We start from the raw sequence: 22,010 nt of genomic DNA, 5'->3' as shown, positions 1-22,010 counted from the left end.
GAGACCGGCTCCCAGCCAGGATGCTGCAGGAGATGAGGAGGGTCAGGACTGAGCAGCGCAGCCGGCACTGACTGCCTCTTTAAACCCATGTCACGCTTGTGTGACAACTGCTCTTCTGTGCTTGTTTAAACTGTCCCTCCCAATTAGCGGTAATAAGTGAGTCTGTAAGGATGAGCAAATATAGTGTATCCCCCTCCCCCCCCCACCTCGCAGCCCATGAAAATCCCAAGAGCACAGTCCTGCTAATAGACAGAGAAAGCCAAACTCATCTCCTGAGCAAACAAGTGCTAGCGAAGAGGCAAATTAATGACAAGTCATTTGAAGAGTTTGCCTCAACTGATTTCACCCCCTTCTTCCTACTGAAGAATTGATTAGTCCCCGCTCGATAACAGTGCCTCAATCAATAAGGAAATGCAATGAGAAGAGAAGTCATGTTTCAGCCCAATTTATTCAATGCGCTTTTTAAAAGAGACAATGTACAGAGTGTAAATTGCTAGGCTAGCTCAGAGCGAGAGCCAATGACAAGCTCTGGGAAACCGGTGCGTTCATCCATCTCTCGGGTGAAATGTAGATCACTTCCCTCGCCAATGACTATTTCAGCAGTTGTGAAGACCTCCAGGTCACCCACAGCATGCCCTCCCACAGTCTTGCCATCCTTGTCAGCCAGACTGATATGCAAGTGGGCATCTTTATTCAGGGTTCCAACCAAGGAGACAATTTCAAATTTCTCATTCAGATGAATTATCTAGAGGGGGGGGGGGGGGGACGACAAACACCAGTAATTTAGTATTAAATAAAATACAGCATTAGCATGAAAATGCTGGACTGTCTAACATGAAATTGTAAGACTTTATGCTGATAACGCTACCTATCTATTACCAATCTCCAAAGCAGCTCTTGCTTGTTATTTTTCATTATTCTCTTTTACATTTCCAAAACTTCATGTTCTGCTGTGTAATGCATTTTTATAAGTTGACCCTTTCAAAAACTCAAGAGCTAGCTTTTAAGATCCCAAATCAAGATACTGTAGCCAGCAGAAAAAAAAGCTTGTGTTTACCAAGCTCTTAGGAGAAGAAACATTTCTTAAATCCCTGAATGTATCTAATGCTGTGCAAGCATTTTATTTCATACTGAAACACCACCTGGAAATGTTCTGTATGATTCATACAGCTATTGTGTTCACATACCCCATTTATATGATTGTTCAGGTAAAGTTTGCACTGCTGAAGTGAGTGTTCAATAAACAAACCAGAGATACATCATTTGTCACAGAGGTGGTGGAGTCAGAATTAATTAATTTGGAGTATAATTATAGAATTGGGCAGTGCAATTAGATATAAAGCACTTGGGAATGATTTCTGGTATTTCTAATGAATTGATTGATTAATTCATATTTATATGTATACTCGTTTCTGAAGAGCTCACAGAGAAATGCTTTACTTTCCCCACTTTGAAAATGTATTTTTCACACTGCTGTAAAATCTGGCAAGAAGAGCATACATAACTTGCCAAAAATAATGTAAATGATCATACTGGTAATACTGTTCAAAGATAAAATTCAGTTTCATGCGGATGTATTTTATATCTATATGCTTTTCAATCATTTTTGTTTAGGTATTGTAAGATTAAAAAAAACATAATCAAACTTAGTTGAGCACTCTAGTGTACCCTTTCTTCTTTATCATCCTGTCTCCATACTGTAGAACAACAGACAGGATTAAAAGACGCTTTTCCTACCATTTTAAATGTGGCATTGAAGATTAGACTTTTTAACTATGGAAATACTTAATTGATTTCCTTTCGACTGTTTACCTCTACTGCAGACTCCTACAGCACAACAACCGTGGCCTTACCGCCAGCCGTCTTGCCAAGTACCTCATTAGTATTTGAAGCAGTGGCATTTGCCAGCCTGAGCGTTGCCTTGGTGACGCTACCCACACATGTGATGACAAATGGTGCTTTCAGCTCCTTCTCCTCCACAAATCTGACCAGGGAGCTCAGGATCTCCTCACCAGGACCAAGACGCAGTGCATAGACAGATATGGGGCTGGGTCCAGCCTGGGGAGAATGGAGACAAGCACAGTTTGACTGGGGAGAATGGAGACACTAGCATCGCACTCGCAATACTGTGTGTTAGACTTGGTCACATTTTGTTTTTACCTTTTTTTCTGAAATAACGTATTGATTTACCAGTATTAAATAGAAGTGTAATGGTTATTTCAATTGCAACATTTATTGTAAAATGAGATAGTTCCTTAATATTACAAAATGTAAATATGTACTACATGTTTTTCTCATGGTTTATATCTAATTTTTGCAGTTTGTAAAATCAGGTGTTGGTTGTAAGTGACAGCTTTTACAATGTATTGTCACTGGTGACTGTGGTTCCATGAAATGGCCATTTAGACTATTACTGCACTGAGATGTTTTGGTGAAAGGAAATATTTTTGCAATAACTGTACTTTTTAATCTGTTGCTTCCACTAACGAATGACAGACAGAACAGACTCTCAAAGACATGATAAAGAAACACGAGATGTTTCAAATACCATTCTGCTAAAATAAAAGCGTTTAAACAAAACCTGAAAAAAATCCTGTAAAATCCAAAAAAGTTAAAAACTAATATATACATTATATATATATATATATACACATACACACACACAGCTGTTAAGACTTTTAAGTAGATAAAAAAGAGAAATGGAGAAACAGTGGCCATAATGCACTGTATTTTGTTTTTTTTATCCAGGGGTACTGCCGGATTCTTCCAAGTAATAAAAACACAACCACCCTGTGACAGGGTAGCCGAGGGTCATGACGTACCCAGTCCAGACAGCTGACAGACAACACAGAGAGGTACTGCGGCGAAAGCGCTCTTGTGCGCCGTTTTTATTGCAACAAAAATAAATAAAACAGTTTAAACAAAAACACTGCTCACAGAGAACAATAAAAGATTGAAATAAAACCAAATCTCAAACACAAAATCCAAACAAATACCGTGGTGGTGCTTCCAGCATGCGTAGTAACCGTTTACTTTCGTGTGTTTTGTGGTGTGTTGTTTGTTGTTGGTTTTGTGTTGGTGTGTGTCGTTTGTGGTGGTTGGTTGTTTGTTTGTTTGATGTGTTCCTCGGGATTAACAATAAATGAATCAGTCCGGAGATGGTCACATTCTACAGAAGTTTAGTGAAAAAAAAAAAAAAAAAAAAAAAAATATATATATATATATATATATAATATATATATATATATATATTTCCATGCAGGGCTTGCCCTGTCCCCTTTAATTATGTGCAGGGCTTTTCCTCTGCCCTGCCACACACCCACCGAGACACTATTGTTCAAGATTGGTGAGAGGAACGTGCCAGAGACTCCTCCCTTGTACAGCAAAGTCCCAGATCTCAATCCTATTGAGCTGGGGCGCTGTGTACACCAAGCCCTGTTTAACTTCTAGAATGGCCCTGGTAAATAATAATAATGATAATAATAATAATAATAATAATAATAATAATAATAATAATAATAATATACACAAAATATTCACTTTAAAATACAAGCATGCCAAAATGAATATATATATAATTTATTTCTTAGCAGACGCCCTTATCCAGGGCGACTTACAATTGTTACAAGAAATCACATTATTTTCACTTACAATTACCCATTTATACAGTTGGGTTTTTACTGAGCAATCTAGGTAAAGTACCTTGCTCAAGGGTACAGCAGCAGTGTCCCCCACCTGGGATTGAACCCACATCCCTCCGGTCAAGAGTCCAGAGCCCTAACCACTACTCCACACTGCTATATATATAAGTTTGCTTCATTAAAAAAAAAAAAAAATGATCGCAAGCTAAACACCACTGAAAGGATTTTTTCATGTGCAAATAACTGTTAATTATCATAGACCAATCAGAACTATCTCCCCAGTATGAATTCTTTTTGTCAAGGTCATGCAAGAATCAGAACAACAGGATGGTAAATGTTTGAACACAGCAAATACTTTGTATTGAAAGGCAAGATAATGTCCAACAGCTGCAGTGCTACTAACTTTCAATGAGACATTCTTAACAAATCAGGGCAATCGTTTAGCTCAGGATTAAAGCAAGTATTATATTGATTTTTCTAGAAATATTAAAAATGTTGATTGCTTTTTTATAAATAATGTTTCATCCTAATCTTTTGACTAAAGGTTAACAACTATAGCCAAATGTTATATGATCTGTTTGATAAACTTTGGTAAGCTGACCTTTGAATAGTGGCAATGCCATTTAGTCTATTCACCACCTGATAACCTGATAGTCAAGCTGTTAGTGACACATCTGTTGTGTTGTGAATTGTACCCCAACACAATAACATTCAAGGCTTTATCATTAGGTTTGGGTCAATGTATGATATCAGTATTATTTATGCAGCTGTCAGCTGTGAAATAATGTCCACAGAAGCAAAGTTTTCTTTTTTCTTCTAGACTAAAATAATGTGTGTGTGTGTGTGTCTGTGTGCTCGCGTGCGTGTGTCTGTGTGTGTGTGTGCACTTTAAATACACAGCAGACTATTTTAGTATACCAATGAAAACAAATGTAATAATAATGTTTTTGTGTGCAATACAATCATTGTGTGCTAGCCAAAACCTTAGAGCTGTCACAATTAAAAATAATAAAAAAGAATTCATAATACATTCATGTGTGTTGTGCTGTTTATTTTTGATGCATTGTAACATCTAGGTCTGTCGGCATTTTCAGATGATTCTCTCATAAATGGACAATTCATCAATCAGACAATGGTGCCGTCATCTGGAAGCAAACTGCCAATCAAAACCCCCTGTCGTCAATAACTGAGCCATTCAACTCCCTAAAATAACCGGCTTTATAAACTTCAAATCAAATAAAACATGATTGCTTGCACAAAAGAAAAAACACGACTGAAAACCTGCCTTTTGTGAAAGCATCAAATAAAGATTCTCACTGTGTTCTGGAATTAGATTACACAAACAATGCCTTAAGGAAACAAGACCATTTATCTTCCTGAGAGCCCAAATATAGATGTACAGCCTGAAGAACCACGACTTTGAATCCAGACGCAAATCCACATCATCCTAGTTAAACAAAGTAAGCTGCGTTATTCCTGCATTAGATTGCACAGCTACACTACATATTACAAGGATGAGTCCATTTCTTTGAAGTTTCATATGAGAATACAAAACGTGTGTCTATAGTTTCAACGCTTTGTAAAGTATGTACATGTTTAAGCAGTCACCTGCATTTGTAGTGTTTAATAATGTGTGCTATTTCAGGGGCTTTATGTTTGTATAAAGAAAATGTGTGTCTCTAAATAAATAGATGAGCAATGGATGACATCCAGTCACCTCTCTCTGAATGGCCCTAAATGCACTGCAGGCTATTTCAAACATGATCACTGTAATTCGACCTTGATCCATTCAGGTTAGGGTCCCTGTATTGAGAGGCACATGTTACTCAATTTTAATATAAAAAGGTCCAATCCAATCAGTTTGGTTTTGTTTCTCCTGTGTTTGCTCGTGTTTGTCCTTACACGCTGTTTGGGAACATTCATCTTTGCATACTGTGTCTCTGAGTCTTGCATGTTTAGTATCAGGCACCACATTTGGAATATTATTTTACACTTTAAGTGAAATACCAAACTTTGACTATTATACTATTATACAAAAACAGTGTATTTGTATAATCAACTAACTCTGACTGTGTGATCCTACTCGTTCTTTGAGATCAGAAAATGCAGAACCTTTGCTTGTATTTTTAAATGAATATTTTGTGTATATTATTATTATTATTATTATTATTATTATTATTATTATTATTATTATTATTATTATTATTATTATTTACAGTATAAATGGGTAATTGTATGTAAAAATAATGTGATATCTTGTAACAATTGTAAGTCGCTCTGGATAAGGGCATCTGCTAAGAAATAAATAATAATAATAATGATCTGTAACCGCTTAATCCTATAGAGGGTCACGGTGAGCTGGAGACTAGCCCAGCAGACACAGGGCGCAAGGCGAGACTACACCCTGGACGGGACGCCAGTCCATCGCAGGGCAACTAAGAGAGGCCAATCCATCTAGCCATCATGTCTTTGGACTGTGGGAGGAAACTGGAGTACCCAGAGAAAACCCATGCGAACACGGGGAGAACATGCAAACTCCACACAGACAGACCCCCGAGCCAGGAATCAAACCCAGGACCCTGGTGCTGTGAGGCAGCAGCGTTAACCTCAGTGCCACCCTAAATCTATTATTATTTGTTTATTTAGCAGACGCCTTTATCCAAGGCAACTTACAGAGACTAGGGGGTGTGAACTATGCATCGGAGCACAGGTTAAGTAACTCAGGGTCACACAGTGAGTCAGTGACCGAGCCAAAATTTGTACCGGGGATCTCTTGGTTACAAAGCCCTTTTCTTTAACCACTGGACCTTCATACATATGAGCTTTCTTGTTTTGTTTCTAACTTTATACAGCATTTTGGGATGCCTGTGAAGGGCACTATATAAAAATACATTTGTATTTTGTATTGTATTTAAAAGTTGCTGTGTATTTTTAATGTTAGATTTCAAAATGTTACATACCCCGCTTCCATAGGTCCTTCGGCAGTTGAGTGGCTGCCGGGCAACACAATTTATTGAAATGACTTTACTGTACCAGTACTGAACCTTCTCTAAATAAATACATTTTAAAAACATATTGTATTGAGAAATAATTTTCAGAAATAAATTAGGACCGGAATGATAACATTGAAAATAAATTAAAACTATTTCATGAGTGTCAAATCTTGAAAATGCAATTCTAGCGTGTCAGGGGATCTGATTTGTTATTAAAGTAAAAAAGTAAATGCACCCAGTTACTGTGAATCGCACAGGATCTTCATTCCATCTCAGTATTATAAATAATGTTCTCAATGCAGTGCTGGACCTAATCCTTAGGGAAATGAAAACACTTTCAAAAAAAGTTGTAAAAAATACAAGAAAATGTTGCCGTTGTAACTTGCACTTATCTGCTCCCTATTTTACTGTATGTAATCCTGCACTTAACCCAATCTGTAGTATCTTGTATTTCACCTGTGCTCGTATCTAACCCTGATGTAACTATCAGCACTGTTATCTGCTTTGAACTGCCCCGATATCAAATCGTATTTGTTCTTATTAGGACTGAAGTAATTGTATTTTGTATCTTGCTCTTAATTGTATTGCAATTCTTGATGTCTATTTTTTGTATACAACTGTAAGTCGCCCTGGGTAAGGGCATCTGCTAAGAAATTATTAATAATAATAATAAGAAGAAGAAGAAGAAGAAGAAGAAGAAGAAGAAGAAGAAGAAGAAGAAGAAGAAGAAGAAGAAGAAGATCAAACATGACTACACGCCTCTGAGAACACACAAGAATAGCAGGCTCACAAAGACTGGAGACAATTGTGGTTTAAACCCACATATTAAACAACTTCAGATGGCCGACTGCCATAAAAGAGAAATATATTTTCAGATCCATTATTCATGCTAAGATCTGTTTCACAATCAGCACGATGAGTTAAAAGCTGAACTCAGCAGTCACACTAAACCACCTACATCAAACCAGGCCCCTGCTGAAAGGGGGGTCAGATTTTAGTGTGGTAGCTGTGCAGCTCAGGATTTCTACAGATTCAGTTTGTCTCAGGCATACATTGGCACAGACACGCAAGTGGGGATGAAATAGCAGAACTGAGCAGCCTCTCAGACTTGGATTGCGTGAAGGGTTTGTGCAAATATTTAAAATAAATCTTTTATTTAAAAAAGTAAATACAAATGTAGAAATTTTGAGCTGAAGGAAAAACAGATTAAGTTCAACCTGCTCTTAATGCTGTCAGTCACTCAGAATTTAGTCACAGCCCAGTTCTCAGCAAACACAGTGAATTAATGTCAAATAGCCCGTTTTCAACTGACAACTCTTAAAATATAATAGGAGATAAAGCCTAACGTATGCAATTGTAATGCACTGGGATGTTTCAGATCATTGATGCTTCACTGATACCAATTAAACAGTCATAAAACAAACATCCTTGAACCACTAATAGCGTGTTAGACTTACAACTCTGACTTGAGCTGCCTTAACGTCAATTGGATTTAAAGACTGTTATCAGTTGGGTAATCCGTTTACACTTGTGCTGGGCTTGAAGCCGCCTTTGGACCTGTATGCGAGTATGATTTTTTGTAATGTGTTTAAAAGTTTGTCAAACAGTTTTTGTCTATTTGCTTATCTTCATGTTCACAGACCTTTATGGAATCGCCAAGGATCAGCAAAACAACAAGGTAATTTTTAATTGTATTATTAGGCACAGGCTCAGCTATTGTGTAAGTTGTCCCACAGTGAACATGGGTTTGTTCTCTTTAAATCAAATTAAATCCTTTCAACATAAAGGATGCAAACGCATGTCCACAAAAATCATTCTGAACAACGTCCTTTTGTGCCAACTGCGATCCCACTTCGCATCCATAAAATCAGGGCTCAATTGGGTGCAAACTGCAAATATACAATTTCCATCAAAACTTAAAAGATCCAGCTAGATTCATAAGAGTTACAAATTGCCTGCTGATATGGAAAACAAGTCCTAGCTAAACAGGTTCAATAGGACTCCTACAGGTGAACTTTAACCAAGCAATCGTGGCAGACAAATATAAAAACAAATAAAACATGTCCCAGATGTATTTCATTGTCCTCACCATGGACCACATTTATTATTGGTTGGGCCAAACATTTCTGTTTTGCCTATTCCTACATGGTCAGTAAGATGTACAGTCCCACCCGTCTCCATGATCTCTCTGTTGCTGACATGTCTAACATCCTCCCCCTAGATCACCACCAGCCTTATCAGCATGTTCTACAACCTAAGCAACCCATGTGTGTCTCCAGAGTGACAAACACAAGCCGACCCCAATAAGGAGCCAACATGCAGAGCCCTCCCACATTCAACTAACCATGATCCGCTCCACACCTCCAAGGCCGCCAGACCACCCCACTAATTTATTACACAATGTGAGATGGTGGAATACAAAGAAACCGAATGAATGGCAAAAGTGTGGGAAGCTTCTATAGCAACTGGAGCCACAGCAGAAAGGGAGGGGGGGTAGTTAAACCACCGGACTGCCCTTGATTATATTCCATCTAATCCATCGCAGAAGAGGCAAAGGGAACCCTTTTTACAGGTGATCAAATAAGATTTAACCATTACAGACTTGTTGTGGTGACATTACAGCTGGAGCACCAATCAGTCCAGTCTTTCTGATAGACTGTTATTTCAGCTCCATTTACCCTGACCTGTGCACTTATGACTCTTGTTCAATCTTGCTTAAATGCATTGACAGATCTGATGTTGACAGGAAAAATACAGCCACTGATCTGGTAGCTTGCCATTCACAGTCATTAATGTAATCAGCCCACTTGTCATCCAACATTTCCAAGTACAGTCTTGAGCTGTTTTAGAAAGAGTTCATTTGTTAGTTTATATCTGATTTAATATTAACAAATTGATAAACACGTGAGCTGAATTATATTTATATATGAATTACTGAACATCCAATAATATTTAAAAAGAGAGAAGTACTGTACTTGGTAATTTTGTATTTTGAGCTTAACCCTACGAAAACAAGCTATGTTAGCATGCTCTGTAACACGTATTCAAATATTAATCTCTACTATTAATATTTCTGTCCCCTGGTGGATTTGTTGTGTTTGTTGCAGGGGGACAGATTCATGGTTACACTCTGGAGGTTAGACATGATTTTGAGCAGTGTTGAGGCCAGAGGGCGCTTTAACCTGTTTTAAAAAGTCCCCAGGTTATGAAGAAACAATTTGAAAGTTAATACTGTGCATTTTTAGGACGACATGGGTTAAACTTGATTTTCTGAAGAAACACGGTACTGTAGATAGTTACATTGTAAAAACTGGAACACAGTTATAAATAACCATCTGTTACAAATATACTGTGTTTTACCTCTTTTAACTGGGCTATACCATTAGGTAGTTGCTATTGTATTTTTATGATTGAAAATGTTGAACAATTTAAAAACAACAGAAGCGCTGTCAATCTATCCAAATGCTCCGGTTTTAAATGACAGAACTGAATGATACAGCAGATTCAAGCTAAAGTGTTGGCTGGCAAGTCTGGGAGGGGTATTCGAATCAAAAGAGGAGACAGCTCTGTCAAGGGGTAAACACATGCTTATATATGTTCAGTTGCACTATGGAGTATATTGACATATATTTTGACAAATGCACAAAATAAGGTGGGGGAGAGGAATGAGGCTGGGGTGAAGGGAATGAGGCTGCAGTGGAGGGGGGATGAGGCTGGGGTGGGGTGGAGGGGGGGCTAAATTACTACTCCTTTTGTCCCACTTTCGAATTCTGGGTTAAATTAAACTCAGAAACAAAAGCCTTCAGATTTGTGCTTGCGTGTCAAGGATTACTTGTTCTATTCAATGTCTTCCCCATTATCTGCTTATCACTTTCTCTGCTGTTTAATCTCTTTCTTGTTTCTGCTCAATGGCTTCCTCTCACTGTCTCTCCCTGTGCAAATGTACCCTTTCTCTTCTTCTTTTTTTAACACTTACAAAACTGAAAAGCCCGCCCTGGCCCAGGCCACCTGGAAGCAGCGATGGAGTTTCTCCCAGGCTTGGCTCCCTGCCAGTTGCCAGCTGTACCATTGTATGCCCCATTTTAGTTAATTCCATGCCTCGCGATTGTGCTGGTTTTGTTTACAACCTCCTCCTACTCCTCCTGGGTCCCACTCCAATTGTCCCGGGCTACCCTTGTTTAATGCTGTTTTGCAAGTTATTAAGCCCTGGAAGTCCATTAATCACGGCTCATGTCTTGTATAAGCCCACACAACGCAGGGAAAGGAGGGGGAAGGGAAGGCACGCTCATTCCCCTGAATCAGCTTAGACGGTGGTCCATTCAGATCCCTAACGAGATCATTACCGCTAACTAAATACAAACCTGACCCCCTGACCTGCTGGGAAATGATGTCGGCCCCCCAGTGCAAGACATTAAATATGCTGCTCCAGCCCCCATCTTTCCACTCCCTCTCCTTCCCAATGGACAGAAAACTAAACCCACGATCAAAAGGGTCCTAATCACTGCTCTGATTGTGGCAAACCAAGCCTGACAGACATTTCACTGAGACTTCAATAGCGACATCAGTGCCACCCCCAGCGACAGCGTTCTTTGCCAGGCCTCAGTGCAGCCAATGAGCTGCAAAGGCCCCCAGCTATTCAGATTACTTGACACACTGTGTCTACTTTCCTGGGACCACCTGGTAGGCTCATTATAATAAGACTCCAGTTCAGCGTTTCCCCCTTTCTCTCTAATTCCCCCTCTCAGCCAAGCTACCACCATGAATTCTGTATAATCCACTGACCCAGTGGAACATTCCTGGTTAACACTACTCTGACGGGGACACAGTTTTTGGGATTATATTGTTTGACTTTTGTCTGGAGGCACCTGCAATGAGAACCGAAAATAAAAAAATTGTAACCTGAAGTTGTTTGAGCCGACACACCTTTTCTCCTCCTTCACCGGGTCACCAGCATGATCTACTTAATCCATACCTGCCCCCTTCATCATTGTGGAGAAAAGCCAGTCTGCTCTCACCTCTTTAAGCACAGTAAACATGGGGATATTTGTTAAGATGTTGTCACTTTCAGTCTCTCAAGTGTTTGCACTTCATGAGCTGGAGCTTAACAGTTGTGCGGGGGTGGGGGGGAGCAGAGCTTTATACTAAATAAAAAGAAAATTAAACTTAATTATGCATTCAGTGGATAAGTGAATACCTGGTTTTAAGAAATTCTAACCCCAAAATGCCTCCTCGAGTGCTCTGTCCAATGTCCAATGTGTGGCTAGCTGACGAGATTGTATCCGAATGATGGTTCCACTCTCAGAGTGAACACTAGGCTTTAGCACCGTCACAGAGTGAAGGCAGATGAAGGGTGAAAAAACTGGCCTCCCGACAGACGGAGGTGCTAGATCAGGGGTTTCCAACCCTGGTCCTGGAGAGCCCCTATCCAGCAGGTTTTATAGGTGTCTTTACATCATCAGTGGCTAAAGATCTGGAACACCTGTTAATCTTGACTAATTAAGCCAATAATTGGTTCAATTAAGTAACTGAGAGATTGGTTGAAACAAAAACCAGCAGCCACAGTACCTCTCCAGGACCAGGATTGGAGACCCCTGCGCAAGATGGACTGACTGACGTGACCTTGACAAGAAGGCGCATACAGTAAGACGGCCATCTTGAGGAGGTTGGCTGCACAGGTGTACGTAGTTCCTGCTAGTTAATACCGAGGTTTTCATCAACAGCTGGTCAAGTAGCGACCGGCTGTGGCAGAGGGAATGTAAACAAACCACGGAGGATTCTCATTCTAAAAGGCTTTTCTCAGGAGGGAGCTGCCTCAGACACCCAACCAAAGGGAGGTTCAAGGTACGGACGCATAGCCAAGTCTATGATTAGGCAAGAGGGAACCAGAATTCCTGTGTGCACCAATTCCCTGTCACCACTGCAAGCAAACACTGTACTGTAATTACGTGCATAAAATACACCGGTAAAGCATTGGGTTGCACTAAAAGTACTGGACTGTTGTGTTTCTTGTTCATACGCTTCCCACACCCCACCACAATTTGGTGTAAAAAGTGGGATATTGTTTTGTAAGGAACTACAGCCCCCCATGGATCCTGCCCAATCCCTGGAGTTCTTGCAAAAGCAGGAGCACAGATGGGATGCTCAGGAGAGAAGCCTAGGATTATGAGCTAGTCAAACAGGCCATTTTACATAGACTTGGGATTACCCCCAAAATGTACCGGCTCTGGTTCCGAAGGTTTCAGATGGAGGAAAGGATGTGGCCACGAGTTGCTGCCCAAAAACTGTGCCATCAGTGATTGGAGCCAGACAACCAGCCTGGACCTAGAGTGGTAGACTGCATTGTCACCGAGCAGCTGATGGAAGTACTGTCACAGAGGGTCAGTGCTTGGGTACGATGGCTACAACCCAAGACCACCACGGAGACAGTGACGGGTCATTTCAGGACCCCCCTCATGTGGTCCCCAGATGTGGTAGAGAAAAACTCCCTAACCCACCCCTGGCTGAGGGGCGGGACAGTGATAAGCCTCTCTCCTCAGCGCCTTTGTCTGTTCCCCTATGTTTTAGGTGCCATGAGTCAGGGCATAAGATTGCCACCTGCCCCCTGATGGTGTGTGACCTCGGGTGGACGGGACAGACGGCACTGGCAAGTATGGGGGGAACTGGGATCGGGGGTCTTCTTATCTAGTGTCGGTACAGGTGGGCCGACAGAGCACCCACGCATTAGTGGACTTTGGGTGTGGGCAAACCTTAATTTGTCTCGCGCTCTTAGGGGGCAAGAACCTGGCAGTCCAAACAGCTGGTGGCAATCTCCTGTATTCACAGGGATACTAGATCTTATCATACCACCAAAATTAGGATGACAGTGGGTTATCGGACTGCAGACATAACAGTTGCAGTCACTAAAAGGTTACCACACTCGGTTATATTAGGACAAGATTGACAAGATTTTCTGATGAACTGTTGAGTGAGAATACAGTGTGTGTGGCGAGATTTTCCCCTTATAGTCTGACCTGTTAAATCCCCGAATCTGCCTTGGAAAAACAAAAAAGGAGCGTCGGGCAGAAAGAGTAGAGGGCACTAGACTTGAAGAAGGGGAGCGGTCAGACCAAACCCCACTGTGGAAAAGGTGGGGGAAGGAGTGGGGGTGCAGTGTGAGCTTAAGGGTGTACCCAACCAAGACGCCCCCCCCCCCCCGAGGGTACAACATCACCTGCTCTGGATACATTAGCGTTTTCAGAGCAGGACAGGGACTGCTCACTGGGGTTAGCAAAGGCACAGGTGCAATGTATAGAGAGTACAATGGTGAATGATTTGATTACAATATGTTACCAGTATTTTGCTGTGAAATCCAGCTGTTGTATAGGGCGTCCTGGGTGGCGGAGACAGGGCAAGTGGTGCAACAGCTGCTGGTTCCCCGGTCTTTTCGTAGTGAGGTGCTCAGACTTGCCCATGATATTGCATTTACAGGGCACCATGGGCGCGAAAAGATGGAGGAGAGAATCCTGGCCAGGTTTTATTGGCCGGGAATCTACAGCAATATACGACAATATGTGGCATCATGTTCGAAATGCCAATTCACGGCCGCAAAAGAGGTTAGGCGTGCACCCCTAGTTCCGCTGCCACTTGCTTTTGCTCCATTTGATTGGATCGGGGTGGATATTGTGGGCCTGTTGGGTGTCTTAGGGTATCGCTTCATTCTAGTAATAGTGGACTGTGCAACCAATACACAGCATCAGCGCAAAGTCAGTGGCAAACAAGTTGGTGAAACGGTTTTCTCGGGTAGGTTTCCTTTGGGAGATTCTGACTGACCAGGGGACGCCATTTATGTCTCAATGCATTCAACAACTTTCTGGGTCCCTCAAAATATGTTCCATCAGAACATCAGTTTACCATCCACAATGTGATGGCTAGTGGAACGTTTTAATAAGACACTAAAACAAATGCTGGACTTACATGTAATGTAAGGACTTACATGTTTAAATAGTATTTTTTTTGTGGTAAACTACAAGAAACTTTCTCTCTTGGATGTTTCTTTTAGATTTACCTACTGTAGGTACTTGAAAGAAACTGAAGAAATTAGTGTTTTATGTGTAGTCTTGTGTGTTCTCAGCAAAACTATACACCCGTGAATGTAGTTGCATGTTTTTCTGTAGACAAATACATTCTTTTCATTGAGAGTACTTCAGGTTTGTTCCATGTAGCTGTCAACTTAAATGCTGTGTATCAGGTATTTTTAAACTGTTCTCTTAAAAAAGAGATACAAGCAAACATACTTTCTTCAGGGTCTGATTTACCTTGTGGTGTATGGAATATGAATACACTTCTGGTTTCCCTCATTTCACCTCACACTCACCTTTGCATAACACACACAATCTACTGAAAAAGCAGTGTGAGAGTGTGATTAAAATGATCCCTGCTTGCCCTGACCTCATCTCTCTGCAGGTGAGTATAACCCCATTCAAAGGCTAAATGAAGCAGAAATGATGGAGTGTTTGCTTTTCCTTGACTTACCAGTGAATTTACCACCACGGACATGAAGTGCTAATGTAATGTTCCCACCGAGCATGTCACTGTCAACAAAGGCTTCAATCCATAAGGGAGGAAAAGGTTAGCTCTTGCAGAAAATGACCCTTATCGTCTGATTGTCTTCTGGTCTTGACTGGCACAGAGCAAAAATAATAGCTGAGAGCTAATATGTCTGCTGGCAATTAATGGAGTTTCTGAGCCTCAGTGCACAGAAAGAATCACCTGTAATGCTCACATAGTTACCTTCACAAAACCCAGCTGAAAGCTGCTTCTCCTTTTAGCCTGGTGATTAATTTGACAGAGCTGAGATATTTAAACCTTTTATTCTTTAAAACTTCAACGAAAAGGCAGGGCTGGTGAAAGATTACAGCAGTGCATCAACCATGAAATTGCTTCCCCCACCTGCAGCTTCACAACTTCAGAGCTGCCTGGAGACTGAGAGCCATCAGTGAGACTGGTGCACAACAACAAAAAAGGGTGTTTATTCAGTCATTAATCAGCTGCCTTATTATACACAAGGAAAGATACACAACATGTAAAGTGTTAATGCAACAGTAAGTGACAACACAAATACATGTAGCTGGCCTTAACAAATGGCACGCCTGGGTCAAAAGATCACAGGTTTCTATTCTGCCTGGGGATAACCCTTGACATACTCCATCTAGCAATAGTCCTGCCTGTTGCGTGTAGGCGGTTCAGTATTAGCACTCACATTCATTCTCCAGAGGAGATGGCGAAATCCAGTTTGTGTCTGTTTTCTTGAAGCTGTTTATCACAGCAGATATAGATGCCAGCACTTTGCTATGGAATCTTTGAAATGATCCTATTTAAATATCTCATTAACATACACATGTAGAGAATATACTCCTCTCCTCGATATGAAGACAAGTCCACTATTGAGAGCACTCTCTTCACTGCCTTCTAATTAGTATTACTAAACAGATTGGAAACCTCTTGCACTATCTCAACTCCTTTACAAAGAGCCCTGGGGCACTCTACCATTGTACTTGGCCACTTGGGGGTCAAAATAGAGGGATTCCACTCTACATGGTTCTGTTGTGTTATATTGCATGTGTCAGCAAGTCATTATTTATTCAGAATCATTGCAAACTAAGAATCATTCTACGTGCTATATGGCTCCATCTGGTCACTACTTGGGTGTAAGATCTTCAATTAAGACAACTGCTAGTGGTATTGGTGGTGTATCTCTCATTTCCCAGAGGGGGCGCTCTCTACTCTGGGCTATAGCTTAACATCCAATACCTGAGTCATTAAAGCTCTTGCCAACTTGGACATTTCAAAGAAGATAAACTGTGTTAACCCTAGCCAGGGTAATAGAATTTGGCTAATTAAATGAATTAATCTTCAACTCCCCAAACTGTAATCAATTGGGACAGAGAACCCCAGGGAGCAAGGCTGTGCCTCAGAGGGCGCATCCAGTGCAAATACCCTCGGTTAGTTATGATAAAGGCAGAGTTTCTCTCCATTTAGATGAAAGAGGCAGATTCCACTGTCTTTAATTAAAACATTTAAAATTAAAAACAAACCTCTGAAAATAAGAATATTGGTGGGTGTTATTATCTATAAAGCAATTCTTAGATGACCTGAAATTGATTCCCACAAAAAAAAACTCCAATACATTATATTCTTGCTAATTTCAGGTAAAGTGGGATTAAAATGAAAGAAGTCATGCTTTTTAGTACTGCACCGTGACACTGCTGGTAGGCTCTCATTTATACTATGACATTAATTGCTTTATTGATCAGTCACTTATACGATGGAAATGAAAGTTTAAAAATACTATAGAAACAATAGAGTGATTGAAACTAACAAAACCATGCCACACATGTTACCCATGTTGCATGTCCATTAGCCACACATGTCTCAGTGTGGAGTTGTGAAAGAAACACATTGCAGCAAACTGACACTACTCTAGGTTCAAGAAATCTCTGTTTGCAAGCAATGCTGTCCATGCAGTCTGTTACTGATCTATTTCCTTGGTCATTTCACTGTAGTAGTGTCTTCTGGGTCAAAGCATGTTATTGTATGTCACAGGACAGTATGTCCCCTCCTGCGGCCAACCTGCACTCGTAGCCCCCTGGGACCCCAAGGGGACAGGCGGGGCAGGTGGTGCCAAGCGTTCCCGCAGTAATTCTGGAGGCTGTGTGGTCCAGTGGTTAAAGAAAAGGGCTTGTAACCAGGCGCTCCCCGGTTCAAATCCCACCTCAGCCACTGACTCACTGTGTGACCCTGAGCAAGTCAGTTAACCTCCTTGTGCTCCGTCTTTCAGGTGAGACGTAATTGTAAGTGACTCTGCAGCTGATGCATAGTTCACACACCCTAGTCTATGTAAGTCGCCTTGGATAAAGGCGTCTGCTAAATAAACAAATAATAATAATATTGGCTGAAAGCATACAGGTATCAGTCAATGGGCAGCTAATGGATTATTGACATGAAAGAAGCCAGTGAAGGGGTGGGGACAAGTTCACCTTGTAGGTGAAATGACCAAGGAAGTACGAGACAGTCCAAAAGCTTGGCTTGCAAACAGGGATTTCTTTACCAGCTATCATGCTTAAACAGGAAAATACATATTTACTAAAACATGTGTTTCTTTCAAAACTGCACATTTGAGGCCTTTATAATGAATAGATGTGCATGGCGGAGACAATGTATGGGACTATTTTGTTACCTAAAAGTACCTCCATATATTGGACATTATGATGTGCTGATTTTGAGGTTTTCATTTTGAGGTATTTGATTCTTTCAGTTTATTTTACTGTGATGTAGTACACATTACAAGTGTTCAGTATGAAGTAGAAGTTGTTATAATCAAACCTACGATTACATAAATAAGTTCTTAGTAACTGTTCAGCTGTACACAGCAATGCAACACCTGTCTACATTCTAAACAGTGTTGCCATTATGCACAATTTGTTTTTTCTCTCATCACTGCCTGCTGTGTGGCAGATTGAATTGCTTGTTATTACCCAGTGAGATACAATATAATTGCTGCATATTTGTTTTCAAGAGTCTGCAAAGAAAAGTATCTTATCCTTCATCTCCACTAACAACCTCATACAGCACTCACAGTCTTAAGAATGACTCTGCAATTGTTTTTTTTTTTTTACCAATGGATCAGACTATTTCAGGTAAGTCAGCTTTCTCCTACTTTGTTTCTGGGATTCCTTCCTAATCATGGAACTCTGTGTTATGTTATTACAGTACATTTGATCTCTGTGCTACATGTGATATGGGTGCATTGGGACAGATTAGGGCTTCTCCTGCTAGATGAGTTGTGTGAGTTTGTTTTGGGATTACACGCACAGTACAGTGGGAATGTGTGTGTGGTCCAGTGAGTTATACAGCGGCCAGGCCTTGGTTGGAGTAAAGGAGATCCTGCTGCAGACTTTCAATATGCAAGAAAGATAAAGTCCACTATACTGTCGAGCTGTGTGATGGGTATGGTTTCTATAATCCGTGACTCCCCAATGTTTGAAGGTAGGACTGCAGCAGACGAACGCCAGAGACTTTATGGGGTTTGGATTCTCTTGCATTTAGACAATCCCCAGTCTTTCTTTGGTAGTACAGCTGTCCTTTGAGAAAGCCATTACTTCATGTTGTTGGTTTTACTTGAGCCGGGAGTCATCTTTCGGGTCTGGGTGGCGGTTATACTGAAAATCGGTGTACTGTCGCAATATACCTCCCCATCAAAATATGCTACCGGTAGCAAAATCTGACAGCTATAGATGTCATAATTTACCTCCCCATTAGAAATTGCTACCCCTAGTTTTTTTACAATGGGGAAAAATATGGTAATTGAGTCGGACGGGTTGTATTGTGATGTCGGAAACTGCTATTCTAGTTTATACAATGAAAAACAATGTTGCTGTAATGCTTGTATTTCTACAGAACTAAGGAGCGGGTATGATCTTTTAAAAGAACCTCCTGAGTTATTTATAACACTTTGTTTTCTTTTTAGAAGCTTAGCACAGTGGTAAAGGGTTTGTGGACATGCCCCCTTTTGAAGAATTGAAATCTGAATTGTATTAACGATTTCCCTTTCATGTTTTAATGGAATGTGTCCCTGTGATAAAGAGAGAATGGATCAATGCTATGAATCTCCCTCCCAACTAGAAAGGGTGCTGTGTAAAGGTGAGGGTATACTGTCTCCTAGATTTGCCACCTCGGTGGTAGGTGGAAACCGGAAGGTGACCATATTAGGAGGGGCGCGTAGCTGCAAGTACTCCGGACGATTCCATTGCAGTCAGCTGCGGGGCAGCCCTCTATTGGAGAAACCATGGCAACGCGTTGACTGCAGGGAGGAGTTTGCTGGGTACAAAGGGGAAGCAGCTACGTCAGTACCGGAACTTTTGCACTGAGAGAAATGAGCCACCAGCCAGAGCTGTTCTCGTTTTGTTTTGTGTTACGTGCTGTCTGTGTTTGTCTTTACAGCGGAGGAGTAGGAGCGAGGGGCTGCAGCCACTGAGCCAGCACAATCCCCGGAGCACTTCCTTCACAGCACAGCACCAATCACTCACCACAATCCCTGGAATTACAGAGCACAGTTTTCGTGCACGGAGGATCGTGGATTAGGAGTGTTTTTCTTTTGTTATTTTTGGTATTTTGTTTCTTAAACTTTATTAAATGAATCACAGACATTTTGGGAGAATCTGGTTTGGACATTGTATTTATTGCACCACGTCACTCGCATCCTGTCACAGTCCCAGATAGCCGATAAGAGATAACCGATCAAATTCAACATTCCAAGCAAACTAAAGACAGAATCCCATTTGTGTTGGAAATGGTACAGACGTTCTTTCTTTATTCATACAGGTGATACAGTAAATCATCACAACATAATGCAGTATAGTTCATCCTTTCAATTCTACTGCATCACATGATGATGCAAAATATCATGAAGACCTTGACTTGTGTTAACAAGGGAACTCTTTCGGTCGACTATATTTGTTTACACATATCTTGGCCTTGCATAGAATAGGTTATGATAGTTTGCTGGATTTGACGAAACAAACTACTCTTATCACATTTTCAACCTGCAATTTACATGATGTGAAATTAAATCTGCAGTACACAGTGTGGCACACATATCATTGTAATTAGACCAGCAAGAAAATGTCAACCAAGGACTTAATCCGCTACTGTACACCATAATAAAATGAGCTCTCAATAAAAAATCTCATCACGTGGTTACTTTCTCTGGTTTACTGTATGTCTATAGACAGCACTGGACATATACAGTATAATATGTATAATATAGACTGCTCTATATTAGACTATGAAGAATATTCCACAATGATGGGACTGGGATCTCTATCCACAAAGTATACATTTTGGGGATGCAGGTTAAACATACACCTGGACATAGCTTCCAGACATGTGGTCCCATAGACATAGCCTCTGATAGCTTAACCAATGCATTACTGTGAACCGCATACGATAAGCATTTCTCAAGATAGGTGTGAAACACAGATGGACAGACTCCCCCTGTGGTGAGGGATAATAAATTACTAAAATTGATACAACACCACGTTTCTGAAAACAATCACAGAATCATGACAATGTTAAAAAGAACACAATATTATAAGGAGATGCAAAAAATCCCTGAAGCCTCAGAAACCAGGAAACTGCAGTATAATGCGCAAATGCACACTTTAATAAACAAAAACTTTAAACAAAACAAAACACAGGAACAAAGTAACAAATAAAACAGACACACAGGCCAAAATAAAGGTTTAAACAAACAAAACGTAGGCTGGGCATTCGCCTTCACTACTTACAAAATAGTTTGTTAATTGTTAATAAATGTGCACAGCAGCGCTTCACTGCAGCTTCTGTCTCTGAGTCTCTAATAATAAATGTGCACAGCAGCGCTTCACTGCAGCTTCTGTCTCTGAGTCTCTAATAATAAACGTGTGCAGCAGCGCTTCACTGCAGCTTCTGCCTCTGAGTCTCTAATAATAAATGTGCACAGCAGCGCTTCACTGCAGCTTCTGCCTCTGAGTCTCTAATAATAAAGTGTGCAGCAGCGCTTCACTGCAGCTTCTGTCTCTGAATCTCTAATAATAAATGTGCACAGCAGCGCTTCACTGCAGCTTCTGCCTCTGAGTCTCTAATAATAAAGTGTGCAGCAGCGCTTCACTGCAGCTTCTGTCACTGAATCTCTAATAATAAATGTGCACAGCAGTGCTTCACTGCAGCTTCTGTCTCTGAGTCTCTAATAATAAATGTGCACAGCAGTGCTTCACTGCAGCTTCTGTCTCTGAGTCTCTAATAATAAATGTGCACAGCAGTGCTTCACTGCAGCTTCTGTCTCTGAGTCTCTAATAATAAATGTGTACAGCAGAGCTTCACTGCAGCTTCTGTCTCTGAGTCTCTAATAATAAATGTGCACAGCAGTGCTTCACTGCAGCTTCTGTCTCTGAGTCTCTAATAATAAATGTGCACAGCAGTGCTTCACTGCAGCTTCTGTCTCTGAGTCTCTAATAATAAATGTGCACAGCAGCGCTTCACTGCAGCTTCTGTCTCTGAGTCTCTAATAATAAATGTGCACAGCAGTGCTTCACTGCAGCTTCTGTCTCTGAGTCTCTAATAATAAATGTGCACAGCAGTGCTTCACTGCAGCTTCTGTCTCTGAGTCTCTAATAATAAATGTGCACAGCAGTGCTTCACTGCAGCTTCTGTCTCTGAGTCTCTAATAATAAATGTGCACAGCAGTGCTTCACTGCAGCTTCTGTCTCTGAGTCTCTAATAATAAATGTGCACAGCAGTGCTTCACTGCAGCTTCTGTCTCTGAGTCTCTAATAATAAACGTGTACAGCAGAGCTTCACT

General features: G+C 40.9%; 1 protein-coding gene across 1 annotated transcript in view; it reads right to left on the bottom strand.

Moving 5' to 3' along the window:
- Positions 1–429: 429 nt before the first annotated feature.
- LOC117411457 (bifunctional protein GlmU-like) overlaps positions 430–22,010 on the bottom strand; it is a 34,538-nt gene continuing 12,957 nt past the window's right edge. The window contains exons 2-3 of the mRNA XM_034019021.2: positions 1,876–2,058; positions 430–745 (exon numbers count right to left, since the gene is read on the bottom strand). Of these exons, the coding sequence (XP_033874912.1) occupies positions 494–745; positions 1,876–2,058 (435 nt within the window). The 3' untranslated portion in view covers positions 430–493. The remainder of the gene's footprint in view (positions 746–1,875; positions 2,059–22,010) is intronic.

This window comes from Acipenser ruthenus, chromosome 6 (assembly GCF_902713425.1).
Source record: "Acipenser ruthenus chromosome 6, fAciRut3.2 maternal haplotype, whole genome shotgun sequence".
Taxonomy (NCBI): domain Eukaryota; kingdom Metazoa; phylum Chordata; class Actinopteri; order Acipenseriformes; family Acipenseridae; genus Acipenser; species Acipenser ruthenus.
The sequence above is the reverse complement of the archived record's forward strand: the minus strand, read 5'-3'. Positions and strand labels throughout refer to the sequence as shown.